Source organism: Lissotriton vulgaris, chromosome 1_1, assembly GCF_964263255.1.
Source record: "Lissotriton vulgaris chromosome 1_1, aLisVul1.2, whole genome shotgun sequence".
Taxonomy (NCBI): Eukaryota; Metazoa; Chordata; class Amphibia; order Caudata; family Salamandridae; genus Lissotriton; species Lissotriton vulgaris.
Window position 1 is genome coordinate 1901028605 of NC_141685.1, and position 20614 is coordinate 1901049218.

The following is a 20614-nucleotide window of genomic DNA, read 5'->3' on the forward strand; positions in this document are numbered from 1 at the left end:
CACATTCCTTTCGTAAAGGGTTAGGGCTTGGATTATAGGAGGCAATTTCTGTTCCACCCTTTGTCTAGTGTTACATGTAGACTTAAGTGCCTTAATTGTGACAGTGTGATACTGCTATTTTCATGCAAATCTCCACTGTGCGTCCAGCTTAACCCACAGGGGATTGTGTTGCATGTAAGTACAATCCTTGTTTATGCACACTAGGGTCCAGATACAGAATCAGGCCTGCTGCCTTCTGTCTATTCTATTCACAGGGTGACTATCTATAAGAGTAATCTGCACAGAGACGTTGACTTTGCATATTGCTATGGGAAGAGTCTTACCTGTGTATAACCCTTGTTGAAACCCAGCGTGTTTTTCCATTATTGGTTCCTATCGCAGTTTATAAACATTAGGGTTGCCCTGCTTTATCTGTCCTATCTCCTAACCTGTTTGCCCCTGTTTGTGCCTACTCTGGTGTATGCCTTTGACATTTTCTCCTCTGTATCGGTACACAAACTCCCAGCTTAACAGACTATTACATGATCTTAAGGGGTGCTCTCCTGGTGACTCATAACAAATAAAACAGTTATTATTGCGTAAATATTATATCTCCTATGCATGCTTCCATTGAGGATTATGGTTATGTTTCTATCAAATTTAATAAAATACTTGTTACATTTATGTGGAGCAACCTACATCAAATGTAGAGCAATTAAAAATGATGGAGCAATAGGTATACCAGATTACTGTAAACATCATACTGCCTAACTCTATTCTCAATGCATCATTCAATACTCCACATTCAAGCTATATCTTAATGCAGACACTTTGTGTGGCCATATAGCTTCTCAGTTATATAAGAAACATATTAGCACCAAATTCAATAACCCAAACAATATTAGAGACTACTGATTCCCTGGATGTATTGTCCCACTCTCTTAAACAATGGAAATTGTCTGGCTATGTAACATTGCAGGCTGGCTACCAGTATCTCTCGACCAAACTAATTGTATTAATGATACATACTTGTATATGGATATCTTACAAATTATTTAAAACAAAACTGCTCAATAGTTCAAAATATTTCAATTATAAACTCGAAAACACTGAATTTATTATATGATTGCACAATTATTTTTTCATTTCTGAACTGAAGTTTGTAATGTAACTAGTAAACCTTTTGGCCTCTCTGTCCTTATCTAATTTAACGTAATTATGGGTACATTTAATACCCTTTCATGCTCATTGTGTTCTGCTCCTATTCAATGATTTGCTATTCTTATTTCCTCAGCTTCTAAATCAATTACATCTAATTAAAAGGATGCCCAGTTACTTCCTACTTATACATACTGTGTCTGGACAGCATTCAAAAGATGTGGTGACAATTTGTGTGTTTTGTTTCTAAATGTGAACACCTTCAGCCGTCCACTGCATGTTTTGGAAGCCCCTTGACAGATACATTGCTAACCTTTTCTCAGGAATTTTGTGATATATTTTAATATTATGCTCTATTGTTGACCATCAGTGCTTACATTTTTTATGCTGATTAACTTATCATTGTTTATTCCAAAATTTCTTAGTATTGGTTTTGGTCTGTTTTTTCTATACATAAAAATGTAATCAAATATTCAGAACATAAATAAGAACAGATCTTTTTTATTGTTAGAAATTGCGTTTCTGGTTGGCAGAGGTATGCACCTTGTCTACGCAGGAATCACAAACTTAGTCAGGGTAAGCTAGATACATACTAAAAGATAACCTGTGCTCACCCTCTGGTAGCTTTGCACAGAGCAATAGTTTACAGATTGCCTCTTTATCTAAAGAGGCAATCTGTAAACTATTTGTGCAACACACACATGGTAACATAATGAAAACTCCACAAAAAGATGCCACATCAGGAGAAAACAATAGACAATAATATTTTGAATAAAACAATACCAAAATGACAAACATCCAATACATAGAACCAGCGTTATGGATTTTTTAAGATTAGATGATAATATAGTGTTTAGAGTCATAAAGCGTTAACTGGGACATCTGGTTGCGCTTGACTGGGGAAATCCAAACGTTCAGGCCGACCGTGATAGAGCACTGGTCGAACACAGGGGCTAGTCTTGGCACCCTGAAACAGTACTTTTCGATGGGGCAGCGTCGTCGTCGAGCATACGCACTCATGTAAAGCTTGGTCATAGAGCAGCACTGAAGATTTTGATGCATTGTTGTCGAGCCGCATACTCGGAACACTTCATCGTTGACCAGTTCTAAAGATGGCTGATGCGTTGTTGTTGGGTGAAATGCGCCGGTTCCAATCGGTGCAATGGCGGCGATGCGTCAATGGTGAGAGTTGCAATACAGAATACCTTACTTCCAAGGGCCCAGGATTGGATTGGCATCACTTGGCAGGACATGAATCACAGATGGCAGAGTCCAGGTTCTGTTTCAGGATTGTAGGAAGTCTGTGATGTCCCTGGGACTTCAGAACAGGTGACAAGCCAGTATGTCCTTGGAGTCACGCAGGGTTAAAGTGAGATGGGCCCAGTCCATTTCCTCAGCAGGGTAGATGGTAGCAGGCAGCAGAGCAGAACAGAAAAGCAGTTTGTCCTGAACAGCAGTCCAGAAGAGTGACAGTCCTTGTAGCAGCACACCAGTCCTTCCTCCTGGCAGAGTTTTTCACAGGTCCAGTAGTGTTTAGTTTGGATGGGTCAGAGACCAAGTACTTATGCATAGTTGGGCCTTTGAAGTGGGGGTAACTTCAAAGAAGGGTCTTTGATGTGTACAGAGGTCCTCTTCCCAGCCCTGCCTTCAGACTATTAGTAGGGGTTAATCCGCCCTGTGTGTGGGGACAGGGCACTGCTTATTCAGGTGTGTCACACCCTGCCTCCCTTCCTGCCCGGGAAGACCCATCAGAATGCTGATGAATACTCAGACACACCTCGCCTTCTTGTGTTTGTAGCTGCCTAGTGGTAATGCACGGAGTTTAGCTATCACCCTCTCCAGACATGTATTGGAGTCAGCCTGCAGGCACCATTAGCTGTAAGAGCAGAGATATGTCCACTTTCTAAAAGTAAAAAGAAGAACAAATCAGTCTTGACCCTGTTCCTCAGGGGAACAGTCTAGCCCATCTGCCAAGCCAAGTCCAAGCCCCCTAGGACCAATTTTGGGGTATTGACCCTCATCAGCCAGGCTAGCTTGAATCCAGTGGCACAGTGAGAAAGGGACCCACAGCTGGGCATACCCATCCCACTTAGGGCAAAAAGTGCTCAGCAAACTAATGATGGATGGAATGCTGAATAAATCAGACATTCACCCCAGTCAGGGGATCTGGGTTCAATCCATCATTCTTTTGCTCACCAAGCCACACCAGGTCGGGCCTAGCCGTATGCAAATCAGTCTTGACCCTGTTCCACATGAGAACAGTCCTGCCTTAACTGTCAGGTCAGTGTCTGCATGGACCAGAAACAAGCATCGTTAAGCATTCCGTCCATCATTTGTTCATTTTGCCTTTGTCACCCTAAGTGGGAAGCGTATGCCCAGACGTACCAATACGTGGGTCCCTAGCTCACTGCACCACTGGATTCAAGCTATCCTTGATGATGAGGGGTGATGCCCCAAAAGTGGTCCCAGGATGTTTGTTTCCAGTCCAGCGAGGACCTGGCTTGGCAGTTCGGGCTGGACTGTTGCCATGAAGAACAGAGTCAAGACTGATCAAAAATCCCTCTGCTGCTAGAGCATGGTGATTTGCAGTTAAGAACGCAAGCTACACACAGATCAATCATATTTGATGGAAATGGGATTAAGGCCATCAGGTTTATGCTACTACCACGACCCCACTACACACTCAAGAAAAAAAGTAAATCTGCACATTTGTTCATGCCTGATACAAGCTCGCTCCTCCCTAGCAACCTTATTTCGACTTCATATAAAGTCTGCATAAAATTCCCTTTTCTGGTGGCTAAAAAATGCTGCACACATACATATGCACACCCAAACCCTTCATACAATGAAAGTCAAACTTTTACCGGACTGTATTCTGCTGGGTTTATTCCTTCTATGTGTACAAGTGGAGCAGGCAGTAGTGTTGCAGAAGCAATTCATTCATTGTGAACAGTTCTTAATCTTTTGAAAAACAAAGTGGGTGGGTCTATGAAAAAGCAGGGAATGTACATCACATTGTCTGGCCCCTGGAGAACTGTTATACTGGAGCCATTGGCAATGGACTTACCTCATGTTTCATGAGACAAGCATGTTGCCTTTGTGCTCCACTAGGCAGAAAGTCCTATGTTGTCTACGTTACCTCAAATGTTTATATGCAGAATACCACTAACTGCTAAAAAAACCTATCCTTCTGAGATCCCTGGTTTCATATGACCTGCCTGGTGAAGAAAGATAGTTTGGTGACCCAGGCCAGTGATGGCCATACCATCAGTAGCTTATTCATAAATTGGATTCGGGGGAATCAATCTCTCTTCCTCCTGTCTGTCCAATTAATTTCCTATTGTATGTGCTTGCATAGCTCTGGAACTTGATATTCGAGAAATAGCAACAGCGGTTGCATTGGCTTTGTTAACTGAGGAATATACAGTCGTTTATTTCCGACAGCCGTTGAGTTCCAGTATTTTGGCTAAGTCAGAAAACTCATGACCCCCACTTTCGGCACAGCAGGTCCTGGGGTTCAGCTTGTGGGGGGAGGAGGGGGAGTATTGGGGACGAGGCTGCTAAAAATAGAATTGCAAGTAGATAGGTAGCAACAAGACCGATTGTCTTGCTTCGGTGCACACCTTCACCACAGAAACCCTTGCGTCACTCTCGTGTCACATGCAATCCGTCGTTGAAATAAATCCTGTTGTTATCGAATACCAACTCAACTAGAATCATATATACATCCCCTTGAAATTTCACCTAATGTCTACATAGATGCAAATGCTTTCTCGGCAGTGACATGTTTTATTTGGCCAAGGTACATTCTGTCTCTCCCATTCCACGAGTTCGGCCATGCCCTGCTCATGTGTTTTAGAATAATAGCTGCTTTTCCTCTCATTAACCCCTTAAGTGCTGATGACGGAACCGCTCCGTCATCAGCTGCGGGTGCGCTGTGCTGATGACGGAGCGGTTCCGTCATGGCCCGCTCGCTGCTCATGCGCGGCGCGAATTCCGCGCCTGCGCTGAGCGTTCTATTGAGCGGGCGGGGCCATGACGGAACCGCTCCGTCATAAGCACAGCGCAACCGACGCTGGTGACGGAGCGGTTCCGTCACCAGCACGGCCCCGCCGCGCGGCCGCCCCGCCCCCTTAGCACTGCGGCGGAATAGCCGCCGCAGTGAAGGGGTTAACACTGAATGCTTCATCCTCAACCATGACCTTTGTTGGCAATGAGTTTTTTAGATCATGAGTAAGGTGGTGCCTTCAGTCTTGGCTGCTGGCTGTCGTGTGATTTTAATCAATATTAGCTATGTTGTCCCTCCTCACATTTCATCCAAGCAAACATTTCGAACCTCCTATATTTTAGCACTTCCTGCCCTGGGAGCCACTAGTGTCCGGTCTATCTTCCTATAGCCATTTACTTTAAAACACTAGCTAATGCAACTCTTCTTATTGTTTGCTCTGATTGTATCTTCCTTTACCACCAAGTTTTAATTTGCTTCTCTCAACTATTGCCCATCCTCTGATATAGTTTCAGTAATGCGGCTGCTGCCAGGTGTAGACCAGCAGGGCAGCTTTTAGAAAGGCAGTTTTACTTGCGGATTCTAAAGGCAGTTTATTTCTATAGTTCCCTTATTTAGCATTTGATCATTTCAGAAAATGAGGGGATGGCTGTGGTATCCATTTATTGGCAATGCCCCAGCATGCACCTGGAAAACTGCTGCACCAACCCACAAGCCGAGAAGATAGGATGGACAATGTTGAAAGAAAAATCATAGAAAAATAATATCACGGAGCGTTTTAACTGGGTGGCAGTCCGCCAGGTCAGTGGAGGCCTGAACTTTGCTCTTCTGTTGGAGGACTGACAGCCATATTTACAGCTTCCACCTGCCTGGTGACCGTTTCTATGACCTCTGTGAGTCTGGTGGTGCAGGTGATGCACTGATGTCAGGGCTGATTGATGAGTCAATCAATCAGGAGTTTGTTAAAGCGCAACTACTCACCCGTAAGGGTCTCAAGGCGCTAGGGGTGGGGGGGGGGGGGTGCAGGTTCCATTCCATCAAGGAGGGGGTCTGTCGAAGAGCCAGGTTTTGAGGTTTCTTGCGAAGATGGGGAGCGATGTTGTCTGTCTGAGGTGGAGCGGAAGGGCGTTCCATGCTTTGGCCGCGAGGAAGGAGAAGGAGTGGCCTCCCGATCTGGTCTTTCTGGTGCGGGGGACCTCGGCGTAGGAGAGATGGGCTGATCGTAGGGTCCTTTGGGGTGCGTGGAATTTGAGCCGGCTGTTCAGGTATGCTGGTCCGGTGCCGTGGAGGGCCTTGTGTGCGTGGGTGAGCATCTTAAAGGTGATTCTCGCCTCGACGGGGAGCCAGTGGAGTGTGCGCAGGTGCTGGGAGATGTGGCAGTGTTTTGGCAGGTTGAGGACCAGTCTTGCGGCGGCGTTCTGGATGTTCTGTAGCTTGCGGATGAGGTTTTTGTTTATTCCAGCGTAGAGTGCATTGCCGTATTCGAGTCTGCTGGTGACCAGGCGTGAGTGACTGTCTTTCGGTGTTCGAGGGGGATCCATTTGAAGGTCTTAGGAAGGAGGTGGAGGGTGTGGCAGCAGGAAGATGGTACAGAGTTGATCTGGCGGTCAATTTTGAGCTCGGAGTCCAGGATGATTCCCAGGTTGCGTGCGTGGTCTGTGAGGGATGGCGGGTTTCCGAGGCCGGTGGGCCACCAGGTGTCGCTCCAGGCGTCGGGGTTTGGGCCCATGATGAGTACTTTCGTTTTGTTGGTGTTTAGTTGTAGGCAGCTGTTTTTCATCCATTTGGCGACAGCTTCCATGCCTTCTCGAAAGTTGCGTCTGGCGGTGTTGGGCTCGTTGGATAGGGAGAGGATGAGCTGGGTGTCGGCCTCTGCGTATGACACAATGTTGAGTCCGTAGCTTCTGACGATGGGGGCAAGTGGAGCCATGTGGACGTTGAAGAGCGTCGGGCAGAGGGAGGAGCCCTGGGGGACTCCGCATGTGGTAGGTGTGGGGTCTGAGAGGAAATCAATGCGTTTATATATGCTTTGTACTTTAGGAGTTTGTGAAAAACAATACAATGGCCTTCACACACGCTATACACATGGTTTGTTTTCTCCTTGAGTCCGCCATGCCTGGCAGTCGCAGCATGGAAATGAGTCATTGCGACAAGACAGGCCCAGTGGCAGCTGTCAGGTCAAGGGTTTCCAAGGTGGAGCTAGCTAAGGCTCTCCCATTGAAACACTATGAAGCGACCTTTGACCCTGGCACCAGGCAGGTCGCTCCCCCCTTCCACCACGCAGCCCCCTGTGGGTTGATCTGCTGTTGCCGTTTTTCCTCCTGTCTGCTCGCTCCCTCTTTCTTTTTGTACCCCTGCACTTGGCATCCAGAGCCACCTTGTTGTAATTGCTTTCTCTGCCCCTGCTTTTGCCTTCTGTACCCCTGTGCTCTGTTGTCCACCTCCCGCCGTCTTTTCCCGCTGTTTTCCCCGGTTCTTCGCCCGCCGCTGAGCCCCTGCGGCCCCGCCCCCTTCACTCCCATTGGCCACCCCGCTCCCACCTCTCAGCTGCTCCTCCCTCCCTCTGCCCTCATATAGAGGCTGTGAAGCGGTGGTAGAGTGCGACCTTTGACCCTGGCACCAGGCAGGTCACTACCTCCATCCGCCACGCAGCCCCCTGTGGGTTGATCCGCTGTTGCCGTTTTTCCTACTGTCTGCTCGCTCCCTCTTTCTTTTTGTACCCCTGCGCTTGGCATCCAGTGCCACCTTGTTGTAATTGCTTTCTCTGCCTCTGCTTTTGCCTTCTGTACCCCTGTGCTCTGTCGTCCCCCTCCCGCCGTCTTTTCCCCGGTTATTCGCCCACCGCTAAGCCCCTGCGGCCTGCACCCTTCACTCCCATTGGCCACCCCGCTCCCATCTCCCAGCTGCTCCTCCCTCCCTCTACCCTCATATGGAGACCGCGAAGCAGCCGCGTGCAGCGAGCGCGCCGCTGGCAAGCCGAAGGCACGCCAAAGGCAAGCCCGTGGGCGCCCGTTCACACCGGGACCACGCCCAGCGCCAGGACCCCTGGCCCTCGACGATGCCAACCCACCCGACGGACTTAGCACGCCGCAACCCTCCACGCACTCAACACCCGCTGGAACCCCGCCTGCTACCAAGCCATCCCGAAACGCACCCATGGACCCTTCACCTGCCAAGCCTGCAAATTCACGTGCCTCCGAACCTGCACTGCACCCGCCAAGCCAAGCACCAGCAACAATCACCTCAAGTACATCCTGCTCAACACCCGCTCCGTCCACAGGCACGCCGTCGAAATCTGGAACCTCCTCGACACAACATCACCAGATGTCGCCTTCCTGATGGAAACCTGGATGAACGACTCCTCGGCACCCGACATTGCCATAGCCATCCCGGAGGGCTACAAGATCACCCGGAGTGACCGCATCAACCAAACCGGAGGAGGCATCGCCATCGTCCACAGAAACCCCATCCGCATCCTGACCATCTCCGAAGACACCCTCACCGCCGCCGAGCACCTTCACTTCCAGATACACACCGACCCCAAGACCACCCTCAGAGGCACCCTCATCTACAGACCCCCGGGACCACGCACACAATTCAGCGAAGCCATTGCAGACTTTGTCAGTCCGCACGCCCTCACCTCCTTAGACTACATCCTCCTAGGGGACCTCAACTTCCACCTGGAGAACAACAATGACAGCAACACCGCCACCCTGCTGGACAACCTCGCCAACATCGGACTCAAGCAACTGGTGAACACCCCCACTCACGACGCCGGCCACACGCTTGACCCCGTCTTCTCATCCAGCAAGCACATCGCCTTCAGCCACTCCACCGGACTACATTGGACAGATCACATCTGCGTCCACTTCAACTTCAGGAGACCCACGAACCACCACCACCCACAACAGGTTCCCCGCAGAAGCTGGAGCAAGATCACCACCGACCAGCTCACCACTGCCCTCAGCCAGAACCCCCCCGCCAACACGATGGACCCAACTAAGCAGCCCGCAACCTCACAATCAATCAATCAATCAATCAATCAATCAATCAATCAGAGCATTTGTAAAGCGCACTACTCACCCGGAGGGTCTCAAGGCGCTAGGGGAGGTGGGGTCCGCTACTGCTCGAACAGCCAGGTCTTGAGCTGCTTCCTGAAGGCGAGGTGTTCTTGGGTCAGGCGGAGGTGGGTCGGGAGGGAGTTCCAAGTCTTGGCGGCGAGGTAGGAGAAGGACCTTCCCCCTGTGGTGGCTCTTCGGATGCGGGGGACGGCGGTGAGGGCGAGGCCGGTCGATCGAAGCTAGCGTTTGGGAGCGTAGAAGTTGAGGCGGCTGTTGAGGTATCCTGGGCCTTGGTTGTGTAGGGATTTGTGTGCGTGGGTGAGGAGACGGAAGGTGATTCTCTTGTTGACCGGGAGCCAGTGCAGGTCTCTCAGGTGTCCGGAGATGTGGTTGCGACGGGGAATGTCCAGGATGAGTCGTGCTGAGGCGTTCTGGATCCGCTGGAGTCTCTTCTGGATTTTGGCGGTGGTTCCGGCGTAGAGGGAGTTGCCGTAGTCCAGACGGCTGGTGACGAGGGCCTGGGTGACCGTCTTCCTGGTCTCGGTGGGTATCCAACGGAAGATCTTCCGTAGCATGCGCAGGATGTTGAAGCACGACGAGGAGACGGCGTTGACTTGTCTGGTCATGGAGAGGGAGGAGTCCAGGATGAAGCCCAGGTTGCGTGCGTGATCTGTCGGTTTGGGTGCGGTGCCCAGGGTGGGGGGCCACCAGGAGTTGTCCCAGGCGGAGGGCGAGGAGCCCAGGATGAGGACTTCTGTCTTGTCTGAGTTCAGTTTCAGGCGGCTGTTCTTCATCCATTCGGCTACCTCTTTCATCCCATCGTGTAGGTTGCTCTGGCGGTGGCTGGGTCGTTGGTGAGGGAGAGGATCAGCTGGGTGTCGTCGGCGTAGGAGATGATGTTGAGGTTGTGCTGGCGTGCGATGGCTGCGAGGGGGCTCATGTAGACGTTGAAGAGGGTTGGGCTGAGCGAGGAGCCTTGAGGGACGCCGCAGATGACTTCGGTGGCTTCTGATCTGAACGGGGGGAGGCGGATTCTCTGTGTTCTTCCGGCGAGGAAGGAGATGATCCACTCCAGTGCCTTCTCCTGGATTCCGACGTTGCTGAGGCGCTGCACTAGGGTACGGTGGCAGACAGTGTCGAAGGCCGCAGAGAGGTCCAGGAGGATGAGGGCCGCTGTTTCTCCGTTGTCGAGCAGGGCTCGGATGTCATCGGTTGTTGCGATCAAGGCGGTCTTGGTGCTGTGGTTGGCCCGAAAGCCAGACTGCGAGAGGTCGAGGGATCCGTTCGTCTCGAGGAAGGCGGCCAGCTGTTTGTTGACGGTCTTCTCGATGACTTTTGCAGGAAACGGGAGCAGCGAGATGGGGCGGTAGTTCTTGAGGTCGGTGGGGTCGGCCGATGGCTTCTTTAGTAGAGCGCTGAGTTCGGCGTGCTTCCAGCTCTCTGGGAAGGTGGTGGTGTCGAAGGAGGTGTTGATTAAGCATGGGCGGAAAATCCGTTTCGCTCGCGGATTTTGCGGATTTTCGGGAAATTCCCAATCCGCGAGATTCGCGAATCTCCCGCAAAATCCGCAAATCCGCGAGCAGCGGATTTTGCTCGCACTGCTCGCACTGTTCGCGTGAGTTCGCGGCTTCCCAGTACAACTTCGCACCCCGCGAATAAGTGCTAAATTGCAGAAATACGATCTTAGCAAAACTGAAACTACTTACCAGGTTCAAAAGTTCAGGCTCATCATTAGTAGCCATTTCCTGTAGTGCTTCCTGAGGGGCCACTCCAGAGTTCAGTTGCCAGTTGCAACTATTATGTGACCCTGCTCTGAACCTCAGAATAGTTACACATATGCCACAAAGGTCCTGAATTACAGCTAAGGGAGACAAGCAGGAGCCAGGCTGGAAGTTAAAATCCATTAATCAGCCCCTAATTCATTATTGTCAGTTGGGGCAGGGCAGGTGTTGTAACTAATTTTGCAACAATGAAAGCACTTAGCAAGTGCAAAAGATCACTAATCAGGGTGCACTAAGGAAGCAGGTGCCAGCTAAAAAAATATTCTGTGACACATTAATCAGCCCCAAATTAATTCAGGTCACTTGAGGCAGGGAAGGTGTGCTTTGCTTTGCCGAAAATAATGTACACTGGACAACCAGAGGGTGTGGTGATGAAACAGAGGGTGGCATGGGTGGGCCAGAGGGTGGCATGAGTAGTCAGAGAGTGGCAGTGGTGACAGAGAGTGGCAGTGATGAAGAAGAGTGTCCCAAACAGGCTGGACACGTAGAAACTACAAGTTCGCAAAACTTGCAACCCGACAGGTAAGTTCGCAAATTGCGAAATTGTAAAAACCCTCGCAAACTGGCAGAAACACGGGCGAACACAAAAAAAAAAAAATCCGCAAATTCGCGGGAATTCGCGGATTTTGCGGATTGCGAGTTCGCAAATCCGCAAAATTCGCGAACGCGAGATTCGCAAAATTCGCCCATGCTTAGTGTTGATGATGTCCCGTAGGTGGGGTGCGATGACCGCGTCGGCCTTGTTGAAGACGTGGTGTGGGCAGGGGTCGGTTGGAGATCCGGAGTGGATGGAGTTCATCGTGCGGACAGTGTCTTCGGTGCTGATCGGGGTCCAGGCGTGGAGGGTGGTGGTGGGGGGCGGTGGTTCGGTCGTGGCGTGCGTCGGTTGAGTGCTGAAGCTGTTGTGTATATCCACGATCTTGTTGTGGAAGTAGGAGGCGAGGGAGTTGCAGAGGTCTTGCGAAGGGGTGATGTCGTTGTTTCCGGCGTTGGGGTTGGAGAGCTCTTTGACGATGTTGAAAATTTCCTTGCTGTTGTGTGCGTTGTTGTCCAGTCGATCCTTGAATGCAGTTTTCTTGGTGGCGTGGATCAGTTGGTGGTGTTTCCGGGTGGCGAGCTTGAGGGCAGTCATGTTGTCCGGTGTTGGGTCTCTGCGCCAGGCTTTCTCGAGGGCTCTGCAGTTCTTCTTGGAGCTCTTGAGTTCGTCGGTAAACCAAGAGGCTTTCTTGCTGCCGGGTCTGCTGGGCAGGGTCTTCAGAGGGGCGAGGTCGTCTGCGCAGTCGCGGATCCACTTCGTGAGGTTGGTGGCCGCTTGGCTGGGGTTCTTTGCGCTGGTGGGTGGGTTCTTGCTCAGGGAAGTCGCAAGCTGGTCAGCTGTGATCCTGTTCCAGCTTCTGCGTGCAACCTGTTGCTGGTGGTGGTGGATCGTGGTCCTTCTGAAGCTGAAGTGGACGCAGCTGTGGTCCGTCCAGTGGAGTCCGGTGGCGTGGCTGAAGGCGATGTCCTTGCCGGATGAGAAGACGGGGTCGAGTGTGTGTCCGGCGTAGTGGGTGGGGGTGGTTACCAGTTGCTTGAGTCCGAGGTTAGCGAGGTTGTCCAGCAGGGTGGTGGTGTTGCGGTCGTTGTTGTTCTCCAGGTGGAAGTTGAGGTCCCCGAGGAGGATGTAGTCAGCGGAGGGGAGGGCGTGCGGGCTGATGAAGTCGGCGATGTCTTCACTGAATTGTGTGCGTGGTCCCGGGGGTCTGTAGATGAGGGTGCCTCTGAGGGTCGTCGTGGGGTTGATGTGGATCTGGAAGTGCAGGTGTTCGGCGGGTGCGAGGATGTCGTCGGTGTTGGTCGTGATGCAGATGGAGTTCCTGTGGATGATGGCGATGCCTCCTCCTGTCTGGTTGACGCGGTCCCACCGGATGATCTTGTAGCCGTCCAGGATGGCGATGGCGATGTCGGGCGCTGAGGAGGCGTTCATCCAGGTTTCCATGAGGAAGGCGGCGTCTGGGGCTGTGGTGTCGAGCAGGTTCCAGAGCTCGACGGCGTGTCTGTGGACGGAGCGGGTGTTGAGCAGGATGCACTTGAGGTGGTTGCTGCTGGAGTTCGGCTTGGTCCGTGCTGGTGTGGTGCAGGTCCGAATGCAGGTGAACTTGCAGGAGTGGCAGCAGAAGGGTCCGTGGGTGCGTCTCGGGGTGGCTCGATAGCAGCCCGGGATTCTTCTGGCGTTGAGTGCGTAGAATTTGGTGGCGTCGTAGGTCCAGCGGGTTGGCTGGTGTCTGCGGGGGCCAGGGGTCCTGGCACTGGGCGCGGTCCAGGCGCCGTAGGGCGCAGACGGGCTTACCTTTGGCGCACCTTCGGCGCTCAGTCGGCGCGTCCGCTGCGCGCGTCCGCTGCGTGCGTCCGCTGCGCGGTTGCTCAGGGGGCTTCATAAGTGAGGAGCCGGGAGGGCGGGTCAGCTGGGTGGCAGGAGCGGGGTGGCCAATGGGCAGGAGGGGGACGGAGACGCTGGAGGGCAGTGGCGGGAAGGAGGACCGAGGGCGGCTCAGCGGTGGCTGGGTCGTCCGGCGGCTAGAGGGAGCACACAGGTGGGGGAGGGCAGCAGAAGGGGGGGATAGGGGGACAGAAGGCAAAAGGGGAAAGGGGAACAAATGCTAAATACACAGGCGGCGGACAAGGGGAAACAAAAAGGCACACAGCAGGTTACAGAAGGCAAAAAGGGGAAACAAGTGTAAAATACAAGTGGAAGCAAGTGTTAAATACAAGGGGAAACAAGTGTAAAATACAAGGGGAAACAAGTGGCTTACCAACTGCGCCGACGACCTCGCACCACTGAAGAACCCCCCCAGCAGACCCGGCAGCAAGAACGCCGCGTGGTTCACCAACGACCTCAAAAACTCCAAGAAAAACTGCTGCACCCTCGAGAAAGCCTGGCGCCACGCCCAGACATCAGAAAACATGACAGCCCTCAAGAACGCCACCCGCAAACACCACCAGCTGGTCCGCACCACCAAAAGGACAACATTCAGAGAACGACTGGACAACAACACCCACAACAGCAAGGAACTCTTCAGCATCGTTAAAGAGCTCTCCCAACCCCAGCGCCTGCAACGACATCACACCCTCACAAGACCTCTGCGACTCACTCGCCTCATTCTTCCACTGCAAGATCACCGACATACACAACAGCTTCGGCGCACAGACCACGCACCCAACCACCGAACCAACGCCCTCCACCACCCTCCGCACCTGGACCATGGTCAGCACTGAATACACCACCCGCATGATGAACACCATCCACTCTGGCTCCCCAACCGACCCCTGTCCACACCACATCTATAACAAACCCGACTCCATCATCACACCCCAACTCCGGGACATCATTAACAGCTCCTTCGCATCTGCCACCTTCCCGGAGAGCTGGAAACATGCCGAGCTGAGCGCCCTCCTGAAGAAACCCACCGCAGACCCCAAGGACCTCGAGAACTTCCGACCCATCTCGCTCCTCCCTTTTCCTGCCAAAGTCATCGAGAAGATCGTCAACAAACAACTCTCCACCTTCCTCGAGACAAACGGATCCCTCGACCCCTCGCATTCCGGTTTCCGAGCCAACCACAGCACCGAGACCGCACTCATCGCAGCTACCGACAACATCAGGTCCCTGCTCGACAACGGTGAAACAGCCGCCCTCATCTTCCAGGACCTCTCAGCATCCTTCGACACTGTATGCCACCGCACCCTGATACAGCACCTCAGCAACACCGGTATCCAAGGATCGGCCTTAGAGTGGATCATCTCTTTCCTCGCCGGAAGAACCCAGAGAGTCCACCTCCCCCCGTCCACGGCCACCGAAGTCATCTGCGGCGTCCTGCAAAGATCCTCGCTCAGCCCCACCCTCTTCAACGTCTACATGAGCCCCCTCGCAGCCATCGCACGCCAACACAACCTCAACATCATCTCCTACGCAGACGACACCCAGCTGATCCTCTCCCTCACCAACGACCCTACCACCTCCAGAACCAGCCTCCAGGAAGGAATGAAAGACGTCGCGGAATGGATGAAGCTCAGCCGTCTGAAACTGAACTCAGACAAGACGGAACTCCTCATCCTGGGACCATCCCCCTCCGCCTGGGATGAGTCCTGGTGGCCCCCGGCCCTGGGCACCGCCCCCAAGCCAACCGACCACACACGCAACCTGGGCTTCATCCTGGACTCCCTCACAATGACCAAGCAAGTCAATGCCGTCCTGCTTCAACACCCTGCGCATGCTCCGAAAGATCTTCCGATGGTTCCCCACCGAAACCAGGAAGACGGTCACCCAGGCCCTCGTCACCAGCCGTCTGGACTACGGAAACACCCTCTACGCTGGAACCACAGCCAAACTCCAGAAAAGACTCCAGCGCATACAGAACGCCTCGGCACAACTTATCCTCGACATCGCCCGTCACAGCCACATCTCTGCCCATCTGAGAGACCTGCACTGGCTCCCCGTCAGCAAGAGGATCACGTTCAGACTCCTCACCCACGCAAACAAGGCTCTCCACAACATGGGCCCCAAATACCTCAACAACCGCCTCACATTCTACACATCCACCCGCCAGCTCCGCTCGGCCAGCCTCGCCCTCGCCTCCGTCCCACGTATTCGCAGAACCAACGCCGGAGGAAGATCCTTCTCCTACCTGGCGGCCAAGACATGGAACTCCCTCCCCACCCACCTACGGCTGACCCAGGACCACCTCTCCTTCAGGAAACAACTCAAGACCTGGCTGTTCGAGCATTAGAGGCGACTCCCCCCCCCCCCTCAGCCCCCCCCAAGCGCCTTGAGACCCTAGCGGGTGAGTAGCGCACTTTAAAAATTTGTATGATTGATTGATTAACTTTGTCAGCCACCTGTAAATGCAGCAGAGAAGCTGCAAGGCTGGCAGATGGGCATCAAACGTTTTTAGGGGAATGCTCCACATCAGCAACCCTCTAAATAAGGACCCACGTTAAAACAATTTACATATTTTCAAACAATTCTCAATATTTCAACACCTGTGGTTCAACCTTGATCCCGTTTTAACATTCAAGATTCTCCTAAACAAGTTAATGACGTATTATAGTGCTGTTTTTAAGTTGTAAGTGAAGATGTACATACCCTGCATAGGCCTTGGACACACAGATCATTGGTTTCAGGTCCGCAGGTAGTTCCATCAATAACCCGGTCCTTCAGCTGGTAGTAGGCGGTGGTCCCAGCCACCTGGCAGAAGAGCTTGCAGCGGTCCTTCATGAGAACTGGAGGAGCAAGACATCAGGGGCGCAGGCGTGAGTGGCTTTCAGCAGCAAACACCCTTCAGAAAGACGGGTCAGCAAACACGTCTGGTACTTACTGCCACTGTATTTAGGAATCCAGCGCACGCTCGGTGGAAGTCCGTTGATGTTGAAATGCTTTCCATCAAAACGAGAGCACTGGTCCTCTCGAAAGTCTTTGCTGTTTTTTGGACACGAGCCAGTGTTACAGGATCGGAATTTCATCCTACGCCCCACGCAGTACTTCCCTCCATTTCGTGGCCTATTAAAATGTAAAAATATTATATGCATAAGATTGTTGCATTATCCTCAACATTAGCTACGTATACCAAGCCGTGAAGACTTCAGCCTAGTAGATTTGGAGACCAGTGAAGAAGACGTTATCTTGAAATCTACGTTTTTAGGTCTTGTGACCTACCAATGCGCATGCGCATGCGATTTGGTGCTGTGCCCGTGGCGTTTAGGTCAATGCGCAAGCGCATTAACCTAAAATGCGCGTGCACATCACCAAATCGCAGTCTGCTCCCTCAGCCGCACTCCTCCCACACCTTTGAAGTGAAGCTTAGTGTGGTATCTTCCACTTATAAACTCCCCCGGGGCCTCGCATGTAATGGAGCTGCTCGCGGTGACATCACTTAGAATGTCACCGCGACCAGCATTCCAAGGCGAGCGCCAGGGACTGTGTTAGGCGGCTCGTATTAGCGAGGCTGTGGCTGGGGTCACAGGAGTTGCATCTTGTAAATAAATACTTCCGTTGTCATCACCATCCTGAGTCCTGGTCTTTCCTTTGGTGATTACTCCACTGGCGATGAGGGAAAAACCTTCCTGTGACCTCAACACACCCAGGGAACGTGAAGGAGCACAGCCGACCTGACACGGAAGCGGGCGCTGCTGTAAGCTTCCGATCGCCGCAGCATCTAGCGGTGACAGACCCGAGGATCATCGGGCACTGGCAGCGGTGAGCTGAACTAGGCGTATTGAAGAAGAGAACTACCCTGGTCTTCAAATGAAGTAAGGTATTCCCATTTGCCAACTGCGTGCACCCTAGCAGCACCCTGACTGACTTCCTCACGCAGGCGCTGGCATTTTAGAAGCGCTGGTATCCCAAGAATTTGAACGTGCCTCAGCCTGGCGAGCTGAAACGAAAAGAATAACTCCCGGAGAGCATTATGTGAAGTAAGCGCGAGCTCCGCTCGAGCTCAGTCGGTGACAGACTGTCACGGAAAAGACTTTCCTCAGAGACTTTCACCGCGCGTCCTTTCTAAGAGCTACAGGGCAGCGTTGTGCGTTGACACCTCAGGGGCGTGTGAAACTTGAAATAAAAAACCGCCCTCCTCAGAGACCCCTGTGTCATGGTGGCGCGTGGCAGTTATACGCCTAAATCAGAGAAAGTGCACACAGGGCAGCGCGTGGGGGAAAATTAGCAGTGTTGGAGTGCAAATATTCCTACCACGTTGGATGTCGGAGCGAAGTGCTTTGGGCTGCTGTTAGAAGTGACTATATTAGAGCGCTGCGAGGAAGCGAGGAGCGTTTAGGTGGCTGGAATGATCGTGAGTGGAACACCAGAAGGCATCTAGAAGCGCGATGCGGGAGGCAGAGTGGAGCCTAGGAGCGCAGCGGGACAGAGCTTTCATGTGGAAATTCGAAGCCATATACCCTAATAACTTTGTGTTCGAGTGACAGCGCGGCGTGGGAAGTGAAAAGAACGTGAGGGAGAGTAGCCGTGGTGTGGTAGCACGATTTGAGAGCACAAGCAGGGTGACAACATTGACTGTGCATGGATTTCGTCCTGAATAGTGCTCAGCAAGATGCACTGAGGGGTTCTGGCCTCTTTTGTCTCTCCACCACTGGCGTGGTTAAAGTCAGGCTACACTGAAAAATGGTTGGAGCGTAGTGTGGTGCATCAGGGAAACGTAACAGTATAACCAGCACTATTCTACGCTTAAAGCTTCTGCACCTCACCCCCTTATTTTAAGGACTGTGCAAGCACTCTTCTCCCTGTCTGCTCCTGTTTTAACGTCACTGGGGGAACTTGAAGTACCGAATGTATACTTTTTATGGTGTATGCTAACTTATTTTTTTTCCCTAGCGTCACTGTATCTAGTGTGTGCGTATTTTCTCTGGGTGTCAGCAGGGGAAGACTTAGCACCCAGCATGCAGAGTGTGACCCCTCCACCATTTTTCTTGACCACCCCTGGGGATCCCAATATTCAGTGGAAGAAATGGAAAAAAGTGTTCTTAAATTACGCCACTGTTTGTGGGCCAAACCTGGGTCTACAAAGAAAGGTTGCATTATTAGCCTACTATCTAGGCGCAGAGGGTGAGGAGGTCCTGGATCATCTCCCAGATTTAGGGACACAGGAGGCGAGAGGTCTGAACCAGTTCGAAGTGAGCCTTAAGAAGTTGGATTTACACTACCTTCCTAAGACAAGCACGATTATGGAGAGGTACCACTTTGGGAAGAGAGCACAAAAAGAGGGAGAATTGATAGAAGATTTTGTATCCGATCTAAGGAAGTTAGCCGCCACTTGCAAATTTGGTGGAGCAAGTGAGGAGAGAATCAGGGACCAATTTGTTTTGGCGTGTAGGATGGAAAGAGTGCGTGAAGAGCTATGGCTCAAGGACGACCCGCCACTGCGGGAGGTGCTCATTATAGCCAAGCAGGTGGAGCATATGCTTCAATGCGTCAAAGAAATAAAGCAAGACGCAGGGGAGAAGAAAAATGATGAAAAGGCCAATGTCAATGAGGTGGTGACTGAATGTGAAGCAGTGTCTGTAGTTAAAGGCCAGAAGATAGTGAGTAAAGAACACAGAGAGGGCAGACCAGGGGGAATGTTTAAAGGCACTTGCTATAGGTGTGGCAAGCAGGGGCACCTAGCTAACGACAGAGAATGCCCTGCTCTCAGATTCACGTGCAACAAGTGTGGGAAGAAAGGACATTTCAAACAGTACTGCAAGAGTGGGCAGGGAATCAGCAGACAGAGTAGAGACAGGACGAATGTGGTGTGCGACGAGATTGTTGTGCAGGTACAAGAGTTACAAGCCCCTAGTCCCAGCAACCCCGTGTGTGCGGAAATAGTAGTGCAGGTCGAGGGAGGACTAGTCAGCAGTCCCAAGGACACCATAAAGGTTGGGGAGGTTGAAGTGGAAGCATTATTTGACTCTTGTTCTAGAATTACCATCATCAATGCTAAAGAGTTCTCACGAGTGTCTAAGGGAACGATAACTTTGAAAAGAATGGATCTGAGGCCAGGGGGGGTATGCCGGTCGCCCCATCTCCATGAAGGGGTATTTCCTGGGGAAAGTAGAATACAGCAACAGAACAACGGTCTCAATGGTATATGTGTCCACAGTAGGAGACAACATCTTGGGGTTGCAGGCACAGAAAGAGCTAGGGGTCTATTTGAATCCTAACTGTGATCCCCAGATCCTGGTACAAGAAATTATTGAACACAAAGCAGACGTTGTAACAGAGTTCCAAGAGGTGTTCAGGGAAGAATTAGGGTGCCTGAAAAACTACTGCCACAAAATAAGACTGAAGGAGAACGCCAGGCCAGTCGTGGCCAAAGTCAGGAAGCTTCCCATTGCTATCCAGGAGGAGGTGAAGTCTGAACTGGAGAAAGTGTGCAAGGCCGGAGTCATCGAACCGGTAGAAGCAACAGAATGGTTGGCCCCCATTGTGGCAGCCAAGAAGAAGGACGGGTCGGTCCGGCTCTGCATTGACTTAAGGGCACTAAACAAGGAGGTCGTGGTCGACCGTTATCCCTTACCCAACATCACCCAGATGATGAGCATGCTAGAAGGTGCCAATGTTTTTTCCACCCTCGACCTCACCTCAGCCTATTTCCAAATAAAACTACACGAGGAGTCTCAGGAGCTCACGGCATTTGTGACACCCATGGGTGCATACAAATTCAAGAGGATGCCATTCGGGCTAGTCTCGGCGGCCGCCGTGTTTCAGAGAATCATGGGCAACATGTTGAAGAACATCCCAGGCGTCATGTGCTACCAGGATGACGTGCTCATATTTGCAAAGAACCATGAGGAGCACGATGGTAGGTTGAGAAGCGTGCTGGAGAGGTTTCAGTCACAAGGCCTCACAGTGAAAAGAGACAAGTGTGTGTTTGGGTGTGCAGAACTGGATTTCCTGGGACACAAGGTGACAACTGAGGGCATATGTCCAAAAGCTGAATTACAAAACACCATCGTGAACCTGGCACCCCCCCAAGGGTAAGGACGAGATCAAGTCATTTATGGGGATGTTAGAGTTCTACGGAAAGTTCATAAGGAACTTGGCGGGAAGGACATATGTCATCAGGCTACTGTTGAAGAAGGAGAATGAATTCCGGTGGAGT

The 20614-nt window shown here is 51.8% G+C and overlaps 1 protein-coding gene across 1 annotated transcript in view; it reads right to left on the bottom strand.

The window, feature by feature from the left end:
* Positions 1-20614, bottom strand: part of ADAMTS20 (ADAM metallopeptidase with thrombospondin type 1 motif 20) — a 1033120-nt gene that overhangs the window by 708248 nt on the left and 304258 nt on the right. Inside the window, exons 10-11 of the mRNA XM_086919514.1 lie at positions 16340-16521; positions 16108-16244 (exon numbers count right to left, since the gene is read on the bottom strand). Coding sequence (XP_086775640.1) covers positions 16108-16244; positions 16340-16521 — 319 coding nt within the window. The remainder of the gene's footprint in view (positions 1-16107; positions 16245-16339; positions 16522-20614) is intronic.